Source organism: Chiloscyllium punctatum, chromosome 36, assembly GCF_047496795.1.
Source record: "Chiloscyllium punctatum isolate Juve2018m chromosome 36, sChiPun1.3, whole genome shotgun sequence".
Taxonomy (NCBI): Eukaryota; Metazoa; Chordata; class Chondrichthyes; order Orectolobiformes; family Hemiscylliidae; genus Chiloscyllium; species Chiloscyllium punctatum.
This window is the reverse complement of record NC_092774.1, coordinates 56,117,649-56,132,521: the sequence shown is the minus strand read 5'-3', so window position 1 is coordinate 56,132,521 and position 14,873 is coordinate 56,117,649. Positions and strand designations below refer to the sequence as shown.

At 46.0% G+C, this 14,873-nt stretch overlaps 2 protein-coding genes across 4 annotated transcripts in view; one reads left to right on the top strand and one right to left on the bottom strand.

The window, feature by feature from the left end:
- The window catches only part of LOC140460511 (uncharacterized), a 33,841-nt gene extending 29,199 nt beyond the window's left edge, over window positions 1–4,642 (bottom strand). For all 3 annotated transcript variants that reach the window (XR_011954129.1, XR_011954130.1, XM_072555087.1), the window contains exon 1: window positions 4,292–4,642. The gene's annotated coding sequence lies outside the window, so the exon portion shown is untranslated. The remainder of the gene's footprint in view (window positions 1–4,291) is intronic.
- The window catches only part of LOC140460101 (uncharacterized), a 101,120-nt gene that overhangs the window by 40,790 nt on the left and 45,457 nt on the right, over window positions 1–14,873 (top strand). Inside the window, 1 exon segment of the mRNA XM_072554501.1 lies at window positions 4,658–4,812. Coding sequence (XP_072410602.1) covers window positions 4,658–4,812 — 155 coding nt within the window.

Genomic DNA, 14,873 nt, shown 5'->3' with positions numbered 1-14,873 from the left:
GCTGCCAGTCCTGCCCATCCCTGAGCCACGTTTCTGTAATTGCTATGATATCATATCCCATCTTCCTAATTTTGCCCTGAGTTCAACTGCCTTCCCTGTTAGGCCTCTTGCAATGAAGTCAATGCAGTTTAATTTGTTAGTCCTACCTTGCTCTCTGCTTTGTCTCTTCCTAACCTGACTGTTTGACTCACTCCCTTTCCCAACTGTACCAGTCTCAGATTGATCTCTTTCCTCACTATTTCCCTGGGTACCTCCCCACGCACCCACCTTGCTCGTTTAATTCCTCCCGAGCAGCTCTTGCAAATTTCCCAGCCAGTATATTAGCTCTCTTCCAATATTCAGGTGCAATCTATCCTTCTTAAACAGGTCACATCTAATCCAGAAGAGATTCCAATGATCCAAAAATGTGAACCCTTCTCCCATTCACCAGCTCCTCAGCCATGCATTCATCTGCTCTATCCTCTCTATTCCAACCCTCACTAGCTCATAGCACTGGCAGTAATCCAGATTTTTCTTGACTCTAGGACCTCTTTTTTTAACATTTGTGCCTGACTTTCTACACTTTCCCTTCAGAATCGCATCCTTTTCCCTTCCTATGTCATTGGTTCCAATGTGTACAATGACCTCCAACCGGTCCCTCTCTCTTTTGAGAACATTCTGCACCCTCTCGGAGACATCCTTGATCCTGGCACCAGGGAGGCGACACACCATTCTGATTTTTCGCTGCTAACCACAGAAGCGTCAGTTTGTACCTCTGACTAGAGAGCGCCTTATCACAATTGATCACTTGGAACCCAACGTACCCCTCATTGCATGAGAGCATGTCTCGAGACCAGAAACTTGGCTGTTCGTGCTACATTCCCTGAGAGACCATCACCCCCTACATTTTCCAAAACAGCAGACCTGTTTGAAATGGGGACAGCCACAGAAGACTCCTGCACTACCTGCCTACCCCTCCTACCTTTCCTGGAGTTAACCCATCTCCCTGATTGTAGCTGCGGCTTTTCTCCCTTCCTATCATTGCCAAACCATCATAGCTCCAGGTCTTGTAAATTCCTCATTACCTCGAACTGTCGCTGCAACTTATCCACACAATCCAATAGGATTTGCAAGCAAACACACTTACTGCAGACATAATCACCAGTAACATGGATACTCTCCCTAATCTCCCACATCTGACAGGAAGAGCATATCACTCTCATAAAGCCCACCTTTGCTCCTTCACAATCTACAGACCCAGAAAATAGCACCGTCTTTTTGCTCTAAAAATGTGCTCTGGGCTAACACAGTACTTGTGGTTTATATTTTTAAAATTTAATCAAGAGACGGATGTCAGTAAAACATAATCAAGAAAGAATCCACTCCATTCACGACTGCAGACTTACAGCTGGGTTACACGTTAAAGACTATACACTTCTCTGTTCCTGTTCTGTGAGCTCCCCCACACAGGTTCCTCCATGGTCAGCTGTACATTTTGCTGTTCATTAACCTTTCCCAGATGCACTGCAATGTCCAGTAACTGTGCTGATTCCCTGCAATGTAAATTTCTTTTTCTCTCTCACTCATTTTGGACTCCTATCCCTGCCCCTTATAAACCTCTATAAGGTCATCTCTCACCCTCCTATGCTCCAGGGAAAACAGCCGCAGTCTTTTCAGCCTCTCCCTATAACTCAAACCCTCCAACTCTGGCAACAGCCTTGTAAATCATTTCCAAACTCTTTTAAAGTTTCACAACATCTTTCTAACATAAGAGACCAGAACTGAATGCAGTATTCCAAAAGTGCGCTAACTAATGTCATGTACAGCCATAACATGACTCCCAACTCCCGTACTCAATGCTCTGCTCAATAAATGCAAGCGCCACCAAACGCTTTCTTCACTACCGTGCCAACCTGTGACTCCAAGTTCACAGAACTACAAATCTGCACTCCATGGTCTCTTGATGCAGGAACACTCTCCACGGCCTTACCATTAAGTGTATAAATCCTGCCTTGATGTGCCTTTCCAAAATGCAATACCTCACATTTATCTAAATGAAACTTTATCTGCCACTCCTCGGCCCATCAGCCCATCCATTCAATTCTAATTTAGATTGAACTTTCTTTCCTCTCTTATTTCCTAAACGCTGAAAATCTCCATCCCACACATTCTCCCTCCATTCTCACTTTGCTGAACCTAATCCATGCTGTACCTCATCCTGAAGGGTCTGGTTTACGCTGATTTACAGCGCACGCTTGGGGGATCTAATTGAAACATACAGAATACTGATTGGCCTGGACAGGGTGGATGTTGGGGAGATGTCTCCATTGGTCGGAGAGATTAGGTCTCAAGGGCACAGCCTTAGAGTAAAGGGAAGACCTTTTAGAACGCAGATAAAGGGGAAACCTTTGTAGCCAGAGAGTGTGAAACCTATGGAATTCATTGCCACAGAGACTGTGTTGGGCAAGTCACTGAGTATATTCAAGACCGAGATAAATAGGTTCTTGTGTCTCAAGGATATTGAGGGTTGCGGGGAGAAAGCAAGAGAATGCGGTTGAGAAACTTGTCAGCCATGATTGAATGGTGGACCTGATTGGCTGAATGGCCTAATTTCTGCTCCTAGGTCTTATGGTCTCTTGTTGTCCTGGACATAGTGAGAGAGAACTGGGAGCAGGAGTAGGCCATTTGGTCTTTCAAGCCTGCACCAACATTGAACAGATCTGCACCAACATTGAACTGGATATGAATATACCTACATCTTGGTGGATAGGCTGGGACCTTTTTCACTGGAGCATAGGAGGTTGAGAGGTGATCTTATCAAGCTTTATAAAGTCATGAGGGGTATAGATGAGGTGAATGATGGGTCTCCTTTCCTTAGAGTGGGGGCTTCAAGGTTAGGGAGCAAATTTTGAAGGTGAGTGGAGAAAGATTTTAAAAAGACAGGAGGGACACTTTTGTTTTCCCATAGAGAATGGTCCGTATGTGGAATGAATATCCAGAGGAAGCGGGGATGCAGGTAGTTACAACGTTTAAAAGACATTTGGATAAGGACATGAATGGGAAAGGTTTGGAGGTGTTATGGACTAGGCCAGACCACTCAAAACATTCTTAAGCAGGCAGCACAGACCATAACTTTGCTATTTGTTTCACTAAGTGCACAGTGAAAATTACCCAAAGTTAGCTAGGTTGACTACCAGGATTTAAAACAGATAAATGTATTCACAAGAATGAAGAATGAAACACAAAGAACAGAATATAGAATACTCACAGAACTCATTCTATCTAAACTAGACTTAATTGTGATGTTCCTTTCTCGACACAGTCCACTGCTGAACTCACTCAAACAAGGCCTCAGCTTTCACAACAGATCACTTGTCTTTCATTATGCAGGTCACTTCGAAAACATAAAAGTTTGGGCCTGAGGTCTCATCTGTTGACGTGTAAACAAAAAAGGCGACCAATACCCTTTTCATTTCTGTACTCAACCATCCATTTGGGAGTCCGGGGCCATTTTACCACCACTCTGGAAAAAAAACAAGGACACAGTATCCTTGAGAAGAAGGACCAGCTTTTAGAAAAAGGACCAGCTTTGTGACAGAGGGATATGGGCCAAACACTGGCAGATGGGATTAGTTTAGTTTGCGAACATAGCATGGACTAGTTGGACTGAAGGGTCTATTTCTGTGCTGTATGATTCTGTAATGGTCTCAAAACCATTTTCTTGCCTTCCCCTATAAACATCCACTTCTTTGTTGTTCAAAAGTCAGATGACCTCCGCCTTGAATATATTCAATGACCACTCCCCCCACCAATTGCAGGAAGTCAACGCCATTTTTGAACTCAATTCCTCTTGCCTTGCTGACTGCTTGCTGCACCTGTCTGACAACTGGTGCAGAAGGACGCTGAGGTCCCTTTGTACATCCACACATCATTCCTGATGAAGGGCTCGTGCCCAAAACATCGACTCTCTGCTCCTTGGATGCTGCCTGACCTGCTGTGTTTTTCAAGCACCACACTTGATTCTGATTTCCAGCATCTGCAGTCCTCACTTTCTCCACATACTAATATATTATCATTTAAACCATGCACCTCCTTTCTGCCTTTTTTTAAAGCACTAGGCTTTAACTTTACATTGTGGTACTGCATTTGCTGTGCGTTTGCCAAGTGAGACACAGACGTGGACCAACTTTTCCAAAGTCTGTCCCCTCCCTCGATTTACTCCCTTTCCCTTCAGTTCGTGCAAGTTAGCAACTGAATCCCAGAACAAAAAAGAAATGAAAAAGTGGGTGAGAAAAGAAAAAGAGTGCCGTACCCACAGATGTTGGACAGAGTTGCAGTCTGGGGTGAAGCTCAATCTTCATTCAAACAGAGAGACAACCGCATCTTGAGAAACTCACAGCCCAACTTCCACATTCAGACAAAGAGGTTGTTCTGAATGGCAGGAGGACCAGGCTCCTTCCGGTCCTCCGGGTCTCACCATTGGTCCTTCAGAACGAAGGAGGTAAAAACAATGACTGCAGATGCTGGAAACCAGATTCTGGATTAGTGGTGCTTCAAGAGCACAGCAGTTCAGGCAGCATCCAACGAGCAGCGAAATCGACGTTTCGGGCAAAAGCCCTTCAAGCGCTGTTTCCGCGGACAGCGACGAGCATGCTCAGTGCTTTTGCTGACACCGCAGTACATGCGCAGTTGTCGCTGACACCGAGAAGCATGCGCAGTTGTTGCTGACACCAAGAAGCATGCGCAGTTGTCGCGGACACCGAGAAGCATGCGCAGTTGTTGCTGACGCCAAGAAGCATGCGCAGTTGTCGCGGACACCGAGAAGCATGCGCAGTATGCTCTGTGGAGGTGCTGGCGGAACTGACTGATTTTAAGCGTCCAAATGTCAATAGGAGAAAAAAAGCTGCAGCCACAATTTTATTTTTCCCTGTGGCTCGACATTTTATTCCTTTTGAATTTCGTCCGGCTTTGTATGTCTTTTCCCCAGGGTAGAGGAAGTCCAAGACTAGACGGCACACGTTAAGGGTGAGCGGGGAAAGATTTAAAATGGACCTAAGGGGTAACTTTCATGTAGAGTGTGGTGTGTGTCTGGAATGAGCTGCCCAGAGGAAGTGGTGGAGGCTGCTACAATTACAACATTTGAAAGGCATCAGGGTCAGGATGGGTATCTGAAAAGGAAGGTGTGAGAGAGATATGGGCGAAATGCTGTCAAATGGGTCACTAGATCAATTTAGGAGATCTGGAGGGGATGGGCGAGTTGGACTGAAGGATCTGTTTCTGTGTTGTATGACTCTATGCGTCTATTTCAATGCAAGTTTCAGAAACATGAGTGCAGCTTTTTAAAAAATAAATTAATATGCTTTTAGACGTTAACAATGTTTCTGAATATATCATTTTAGCTGTTCTTAATTTTAAAGATCAGCCATTTCTTGCGCACCCCTGTCTTCCAGGTAGAGTCATCACTATCGATTCTCTCTCTTTCCTGAGAAAGAGATACAGCAATCAAAGAGGGCACGAGAAAGCATGGAATGGTAGAAGGGAGGGAGAATGGACAGGGGAGTGGGGGTAGAGAGAGTGAGAAAATGACAGCGGACAGAGGGTGGGGTGCAGAAAATGAGGGGAAGAGAGAGAAGGCGGCTGAGCACAGAGAATTGGTAAGTGCAGAGTGTGAGGAGAGAGAGTGGATGGGGACCAAAAGTTGGGGGACTGACAGCACAAATCCCACCTTCCTCAGGACTGGTGTCAGTGTCTCATGAATTGGAACCCACTCCACCCACAGCAGACCTGAGGCAATTGTTTCTCAATAGATGCTTGGCTCATGCAGTAGAATCATATAATCCTGACAGGCCATTTGGCCCATAAAATTCAGACTGACCTTCCAAACAGTATCCCATCAAGACCCACCCGTTTTTCCTGCAGTTCCTCACGGTTAACCGATCCTCAGTTGCACATATATGGACACTTTAGCACAGCCGATCCACCCTGAACTGCACCCAGAGTTAACTCATGCAGACAGAAGGGTGAGAACGTGTTAAAGTCCACACAGACAGCTGCTCAAGAGTGGAACCGAACCCAGGTCCCTAACATTGTGAGTCAGTGGTACGAACCACTGAGCCACCGTGCCACCCAGAGCTTTGATGTTCTGCTTTGTCCGAGTAGTTTCTAACTTCTCATGTGCCCTCAGCAGAGGCTTCTCCTCCTGACATTGTTGGATCACACCCACTGCAACCTCCCTTTCCCATGTCTCCAGCCCTGAGCACATCGGTTCCTAAATCCTGGCACCAAACAGACACCAATGCCATCTGTGCTCCTGCTGACAACTGCAGAGAATGGAGACCATCCCTGTCACTGTTCTGTCCCTTACCACCACCTCCCCCTCCCCAATGTTTTACTCCCACTGCCCAACCAGTTAGCTCCTACCACCTGCAGCCGTCTCTCAGATCCCCTTTACCTGCCAGACCTGCACTTACACCCTCCTGACCCTGTCCACTGATGCAAACAAAAGGCTCTCTCCAGAAGGGAATGACCATCTCCCAGAATAAAGTGCCTGGTTAACTTTCCCACTTTACCCTCAACATGTCTGCAGCCTGGCTTCCAGCTCCATCTCTCTGAGCCGAATGTCCTCCAGGATGTGTTTGCCCTGGATCACAGCATCCAGAACCTCCCACCTTCTGCAAATTGAAAGACAAGCCCCACCCTGCCGTCTCCAATGTGTGTTGTATAACTGATAGCCAAGTACGGAACCCATGAGGATGGCCTCAACAGGGACCTTGGTTTCATGTCACACTACAAGTGACCCCACTCACAGACTTGTACCCCATTACTCACACATGTTACCAAGCATGGTCGAATGCAAACACATGCTCTTATGCACAAACACACACGCTCTCATGCATGCACACACATCAGTTTATGGGGTGAAATTGCAATTGCAGAATTTTATTTGCAGATATATTATATTTTGCCCAAAAAGCGCACAATCTTCAGGCAGTCAATCCATGTGACATGTTATAAATCCCTACTTTGGAAACAGAACCAATCTGACTCAAGGTTGGGTTGCAGACAGACTCTAACATGAGTGAATCAGAGGGTTTTCTTTCCCCAGAAAATGATTTCATCATTAGATTCTGAACTCCAGATTTCTGACTGAATTCCAATTCCGCCATCTGCTGCGGTGGGATTCAAACCCAGGAGTCCCGAGGAGTTCCCAGAACTGGGTTGATTGTCCAGTCGATAATGGTACTCGACCCTTGTTCCTTCAATCACCCTGTGATGGCACATGAACTCACTGGTGCCTCCGCAGGTGGGAGGAGGGGGTGATGCCCTTCCTGCACTGAGAGCAGGTGAGCATGCTGTGCTTGGTGTGGACCCGCTGGTGCGTCTGCAGGCTGGAAGAATTGATGAATCCCTTCCTGTGCCTGGAGCAGGTGATTAGCCATTCCCTGTTGTGGAGTCGCTGGTGAACTTCTAAAATCTCAAAACATATAATCAAGAAAGAACCCACTCTATTCACTACTGCAGACTTACGGCAAGGTTACACGTTAAAAACTATGCAGTAATCTGTTCCTGTGCTGTGATCTCTCCTACACATGTTCCTCCAAGATCAGCTGTGAATTTTGCTGTTTGTTAATTTTTCCAAGATGTCCAGGGATACATGATTTCAAACAGCAAAGGCAGTAACTATGCAGATTCACTGCTGTATCCGTTAGTAGTATACGTTTCTTTCTCTCTCTCTCTCTCCCTTACAGACCACGTGCTTGCTGCCTTTGGCTGTCTTTCTCCATTTTGAAATTGCTGTTGTCTTGATTTTTTTACTCTAAAGTTCCAAAACAATGCATCAGCATATAAAACATTAATTGCTGCTCCTGGAATTCAAGCAAATCGCCTCCAACACTGAAAATACCTCAAAAAAGGAGCAGCTCTTACAGCCACAAATTTTCCAGTCCTCCATCTTGGATTAATTCTTGGTGAACCTTCCCATCTCCTAGGTTACAGTTATTCAAATAATTTGCTTTTCTATTTTTGCTAGAAAAGTGGATAACCTCACGTTTATCCAGACTAACTGCATCTGACATACATTCGCCCACTCACGCAGATTGTCCAAATAACATTGTATCCTCCTCACAGCTCACCCTTCCACCCAGCTTCGTGTCATGTGCAATTTGTGACATATTCCAATTAGTTCCCTCATCTAAATCATTGGCACATACTGTGAATACCTGGGGTCCTAGTCCCAATCCCTGCAGTTATAAAACATCGATCTGACTGACCATACAAAATAGCAGATGTTAGCTTGACGTTCACAACTGACGAAGACCTGATAAACAATTATGAACCACTGAATTACTAAATCACAGAAGCAGGCCATTCAGCCCATCGTGTCCATGCAGCTCTCTAAATGAGCTTTCTGATGTTGTGCCATTTTCCTGACGTTTCCTTGGAAACTGGTACATTGCTTGTCATCAAATAATTTTCCAATGCTCTTACCTGAATCTGCTTCAACCACTGTTCCATGCGATGTCTTCCAGATCTATTTACTCACTGTGTGAAATTTCTTTCTCACATCACATTTTGTTCCTTGTAATGGATTTGAAATCTGCATTCTTATTCTCAATGCTTTTACCATGGTGAACAGTTTTTCACTGTCTTTTCTGGGTATGATTTTTCTCATAATTTTCAAACCTTCTTTTGAATCTGACTTCAGAGATCAGTCCATGAGGCCAAGCCTCATCAACAACACAGAAACAACCGAGCAGCTCAAGGGACGGCCCCTCAGTCATCACTGTGAGCCCCACAGCAACCATTATTACCTGGGCGGCCATGCATTCCAAACCTGCTCTCTCAACATCACTCGTATTGTCCCACAGTTTGAGAAACTGTGATTCTCGCAAGGAGTATAAAAATGAAACTTTTGTAAAACGGTTTTTGCTGAGAAGTTTAATCCTTTCTGTCCAGTAGGAAGTCAATGATGTGTTTGAGTTTGAATGACTCAGTGAATCCCTTCCCACATGTGGAGCAAGTGGATCACCGCTCCCTGTGTGCCTGTGTGGATTACATTCCAGGTCAAACCGGGAATTGGATCTCTTCCTACAGCCTGAACATACCTCTGGTAACACTCCAGGGGGACTGTGCTTGTGTGGCACAGGTCAGATCATTGGCTGGCTTAGTCCTGCTCCTCGGATGCTGCTGGCCTGCTGTGCTTTTCCAACACCACTCTAATCTATACACTGGTTTCCAGCGTCTGCAGTCCTTGTTTTTACACAGTACATAAAGATGCCATTCACACTTTCATGTCTATAATAGTTCCTGAAGGACCCACCTATTCTCCACCCCTATCTCCATCATCTTGCAACTGTCCAGCATCCTCGGTAGTGTAGTGGTTAGTATCCCCATCTGTGACTCAGGAGACTGGGGGTGCAATTCCCCAATGGGGAGGATTTGATATTTTTCTGGATGTCTTGTCACACAGAGGTAGTGACCCTAACCCTGGATCGGGTTCAAGTCCTGCCTGCTCCAGAGTTCAAAAGTTCACAAATATAGGAGTAGAATTAGGCCATTCAGCCCATCAAGTCTGCTGCGCCATTCGATCAAGACTGCTCATCACCCCCATTTTCCTGCCGGATCCCTTGAAAGGTTCAGAAAAGACTTACACTGGTGTTTCCAGAGTTGGAGCATTTGGGAGAGGCTTAATAGGCAGGGGCTGTTTTCCCTGGAGGTTCGGAGGGTGAGGGGTGACCTTATGGAGGTTTAGAAAAACAATGAGAGGCATGGATAGGATAAACAGACAAGGTCTTTTCGATGGGGTGGGGGAGTCCAGAACTAGTCGGCAGAGATTTACGGTGAGAGGGAAAAGATGTAAAAAGGACCTAAGGGGCAAGTTTTTCATGTAGAGGGTGTGCTTGTATAGAATGAGCTGCCAGAGGAAGTGGTGGAGGCTGGTACAATTACAGCATTTAACAGGCATCTGGATGTGTTGAAAAATAGGAAGGGTTTAGAGGGATATGAGTCAAATGCTGGCCAATGGGACTAGATTAGGTTTGGATATCTTTTGACATGGTCAAATTGGACTGAAGAGTCTGTTTCCGTGCTGCACATCTCTATGACTCTATAACAAATGTTCAACGAACTGGTCTGCAATTTCCCACATCTGGCCTCCCTCCCATTCTGAATACAGGTGTTACATCAGCATTTTTCCAATCCAATGGAACCATAAGACCATACGACACAGGAGCAGAAATTAGGCCACTCAGTCCATCGAGTCTGCTCCACCATTCAATCATGGGTGAGATGTTTCTCAACTCCATTCTCCAGCTTTCTTCCCATAACCTTTAATCCCATTGACAATCAGGAACATATATATATCTCAGTCTTAAATAAACACAATGAATCTTTCCCATGTTCACAGATTTTTGGAATATTATAACTAAAGAGTTCACTATCTCCGCTGCCACTTCCTTCGGGACCCAGGGTGTAGGCCATCAGCACCAGTGGACTTGTCTGTCCTCAATCCAAATAGTTTCCTGTGTACCTTTACCCTCTCAAAGTTGATTGTTTAAGTTCTACCCTTTCTATAGCCTCTGACTTGCCAATTCTAATAGGAATAGTTCTGTTGTCTGCCAACATAAAAACTGAGATCATCTCTGCCACTTCAATGTTCCCCCATTAACTCACAGTTTTCATTTTCCAAGTTACCACACTTAGCTCAGCGACTCTGTTCCCATTAGCATATCAACAGAAGCTTTTGCTGTCCTTTTTGATATTTAGTGCGAGGTCTCTTTTGTAAGTTAACATACCTATTTTTATTTATATTTTTTAATATCCCTTTATTTATGTTTGAAACTTTCCTAATGTTTGACCCTTCCAGAGGTCCAGAATAACATTTCACAACAGGCTGAAAAGTTAAAAAAACACTACGTTGAAACTTTTTTAAATAGCCCCTTTCTGGAGGCTGGGGGCCGGCCAAACGATCGCCCCGCCCCCATTGTCACCGATTGTTTGGTGGCCTCCCCAACCACGCCCCCTCAACCCTGGAGACGTCACATACCTGGGCCCCGCCCCTTGTGAGCTGGCGCATGTGCAGTGCAGGTCCTGCAGCAGGACTGAGGCGGTGTTACTGAGTGTGGGAGCAGAATGGTGCCGGTGGCTGAAGTAATAAGAACCGCTGGAAAAGCTGAGCAGGTCCGGCAGCTCGTGCCGAGATAAATCATTTCGGGTCCCGGTGATCCTCCTTCAGAACAGGACCAGGTTTCAGAAACATCCCGGGGAGGTCGCCAGGCCCGAGCGCCAAGACCTGGCTCCTGCCCCCGGGGAGAGGAGACAGTGAGACAGGGTAGGATTGGGAACCGCGGGAGGAGGGAGACTGGGGAGTTTATAAACTCCCCGGGGGAGGCCTGAGGCCTCCAATAAAATCACCACAGGCCCAGTGTTTACTTCACCGGCGAAGGAGCTCTCGGGTTGCCCGGGCAACCGGCCGCCATCTTTGTCAGGGTCAGGCGCATGTTGTCTTGGGGCGGGGAGCGCGGGCGGCCATCTTGGTGAGGGCACCATCAACTGTCATTTCTGGGAGAGAATTCCAACCTCGTGGTAACCTCGGCCTTTGCCGAGTTTAATTCCCCAGACTGTCCAGCGATGTGCAGGTTGGGGGGGGGGGGGGTTCAGCCATGCTAAATTACTGATAATGCCCAAGGATGTTCTTGTTAGTGTATGCTGACCATGCTCATTTACCCCCAGTGTCCTGAGATGTGCAGGTTAGAGTGGATTGCCCGAGGTAAGTTTATCCATAGTGTTCGGGGTTCTGCAGGTTAGGGTGAAGGTCTGGACCCCCTCAATCGGCTCTCTCGATCCGAGATCGGTCAAAAGAATCACTAGGAGTACGGTCTGTTTAAAGCAAGGTTATCAGCTTAATGACATAAGGCAGCCCTGCACAGATTTGTCCAGCAACACAGGTTAAAAGCTTCTGTGTTCGTGGCCTTGCTTTATTAAACTGCCTTGCTTTATTAAACTGATAACTTTGCTTTGTACAGTCCGCATTCCATTCGTTCTTTGACCGATCTCGAGACGGAGGTGTCCTGCCTGGGATCCAGATCTTCAAGGGTGGATTGGCCATACTAAATTCCCTCCATAGAGTCCAGGGATGTGTAAGTTCGGTGTATTACTCTGGGATAAATGTAGGGCAATAAGGGGAGGGATATGGGTGAATTTCCATTCAGAACGTTGGTTTGGACTTGTTGGGCCGAGTGGCCTGCTTCCACACTGTGAGGATTCTTTGAAGGGAAGGGATTTTTGCAAACTGCTCTCCTTCCATCTGCTGCAGAGTTCTGCTTTCGGCCTGTCCCCGCTCCCTGCCCCATTTTTGACATCACAACGTGGAAGTGGCCGTATCAGTTTCAATGTGAAACACCCTCCTCTGGGCAACTCCTCATCCTGGGAGGGAGTGAGGGAGGGGGTAATCTGATCACTTGTAGCAACTGGAGTGAATCCAAGGAGGGAATCTACTCTGCCAACTCAGGTATGTGTCTTAATTACCTGGGTGAGGAGGGACGGATGACAGCAGTTGGGGAGGGTGAGATACGTTATTTTTATTTTTAAAATGCATCTGATTCCCACAAATAAATGCATCAGGTTCAAGTACAGCACGTGCAATGATCCACATTGCAGCTTCAAGCTGGCTGCAACAGTTTTACATCCTCTGTTCTTGCTCCGTGTTGGCTGCAGCACATTTGGTTTCCTTCCCTCATCTCTTCTTTCTGCCCCCCCCCCCCCCCCCCCCCGCCCCCCCCCCCCCCCCCCCCACCGAAGTGTTGATGCTTCCAAACTGACACTCAAAAGTTCAGGCTATACTTCCATTCTTTCCCAGTTTTCAAAACCCACAAAATACAACTTTCCCAATCCTCTGATTATCAGAGTTGGGAGGTTATGTTGTGGCTGTACAGGACATTGGTTCGGTCACTTTTGCTCTCGCTCCGATCAAAAGGACGTTGTGAAACTCGAAAGCGTACAGAAAAGATTTACAAGGATGCTGCCAGTGTTGGAGGGTTTGAGCTGAATTCTTTTGGGCTGTTTTCCCGAGTGTGGCAAAAGGCGTTTGTATACATTTATAAAATCATGAAAGGCATGGATTGGGTAAATAGACAAAATATTGTCCCCTGGGTTCGGGGGTGTCCAGAACTAAAGTGTAATAGCTTTAGGGTGAGGTGGATGAGCAAAGACTTAAAAGAAACCTAAGGGCAACTTTTTAACTCAGAGGTTAGTGAGCGTAAAGAATGAGCTGCCAGAGGAAATGGTGGAGGCTGGTACAATTACAGTATGTGAATGGCATCTGGATGGTTTCTGAATAGGAAGGGTTCAGAGGGGTATGGGCCATGTGGTGACATTTGGGACTAGATTAATTTAGAATATCTCGTCAACATCAATGAATTACGACCATAAGACACAGAAGTGGAAGTAAGGCCATTCAGCCCATTGAGTCCATTCTGTCATTTAATCATGGCTGATGGACATTTCAGCTCCACTTACCCACACTCTCCCCGTAGCCCTTAATTCCATAATCAAGAATTTATCAATCTCTGCCTTGAAGACATTTGATGTCCTGGCCTCCACTGCGCTCCATAGCAATGAATTCCACAGGCCCACACTCTCTGGCTGAAGAAATGTCTCCTAATTTCTGTTCTAAATTGACCCCCTCTAATTATCAGGCTGTGTCCCTGGATCCTAGTCTCCTCCGACAAAGACGTGAACAGCAAACACAAAATAGCAAAGAGTGGGAAACAACAGTGTAGTCATAATGTCACAGGATGAATAATCCAGGGAATATGAGTTCAAATCCCACCACAGCAAGAGGTAAGATGTGAATAATTCAAATCATAAATGGGGAACACAAAGTTAGTCTCAGTATGATACCGATGGCACTGACGTCAATTGTCATAAAAACCCATGTTCACCAATGTCCTTTCAGGAGGGAAACTGCCATCCTTGCATGGTCAGTCTTACATGTGACTCCAGACCAACAGCAATGTGGCTGAGTCTTAAACTGCCCTCTGAATTGGCACAAGCAAGACACCTTGCACTTAGGGATGGATAACAAACATCAACCTTATGGAAGTGTCATAACAGAAATTGCTGGAGAAACTCAGCCAGTCTGGCAACACCGGTGCAGAGAGAAAGAAAGAAACAGAGTCAATGTCCTGGCCTGAGTCCAGAACAGTTGTGAAGAAGGGTCACAGCACTTGAAATGCTAACTCTGCTTCTCTCTCCACATGTGCTGCCAGTCCTGTTGAGTTTCTCCAGCATTTGATGCATTTTTGTGTTTCAGATCTCCAGCATCTGCAGTTCTTCATTACACTGACTTAGGGAAGCTCAAATCCCATAAAACGGGATAGCAGAAGGGCTGGAATTACTCAGCAAGTCTGGCACCAGCTATGGAGATAGAAACAGTTCATACTTCGGGTCAATGAATGATCTTACATCAGGGACAAACTTTTGTGGAAGCTGCAAGAGTAAAAGGCACTGGTGTAACTTCAACATCTGGGAGAACACTCTCAGCCATGGGGCTCAGGCTGACTCAGCATTCTGGTCCTGCTCATTACCTGTTAAATTCTCCATTTGTTATTTTTGTTATATTTCTACATGGTTGACACATTCCTATGTTTTAATATGAAATTCCAGCAGACAGGAATTTTCCATGTAAGTCATCATACATTAGAGGGTTTGGAACGTGAATGTAAACTTTTAAACAGAAAGTATTTATTCATGCATGGGGTGTGGGCATCGCTGGCAATGCCAGCATTTATACCCACCCTTAACCACCCTGTGGTTGGTTGGAAAAGTGCATGAAGGTGTCTGAGATTGTCTTGATCAGCACAGCAATCTCAAAGATGGGTGTGCTCAGGTAGAAG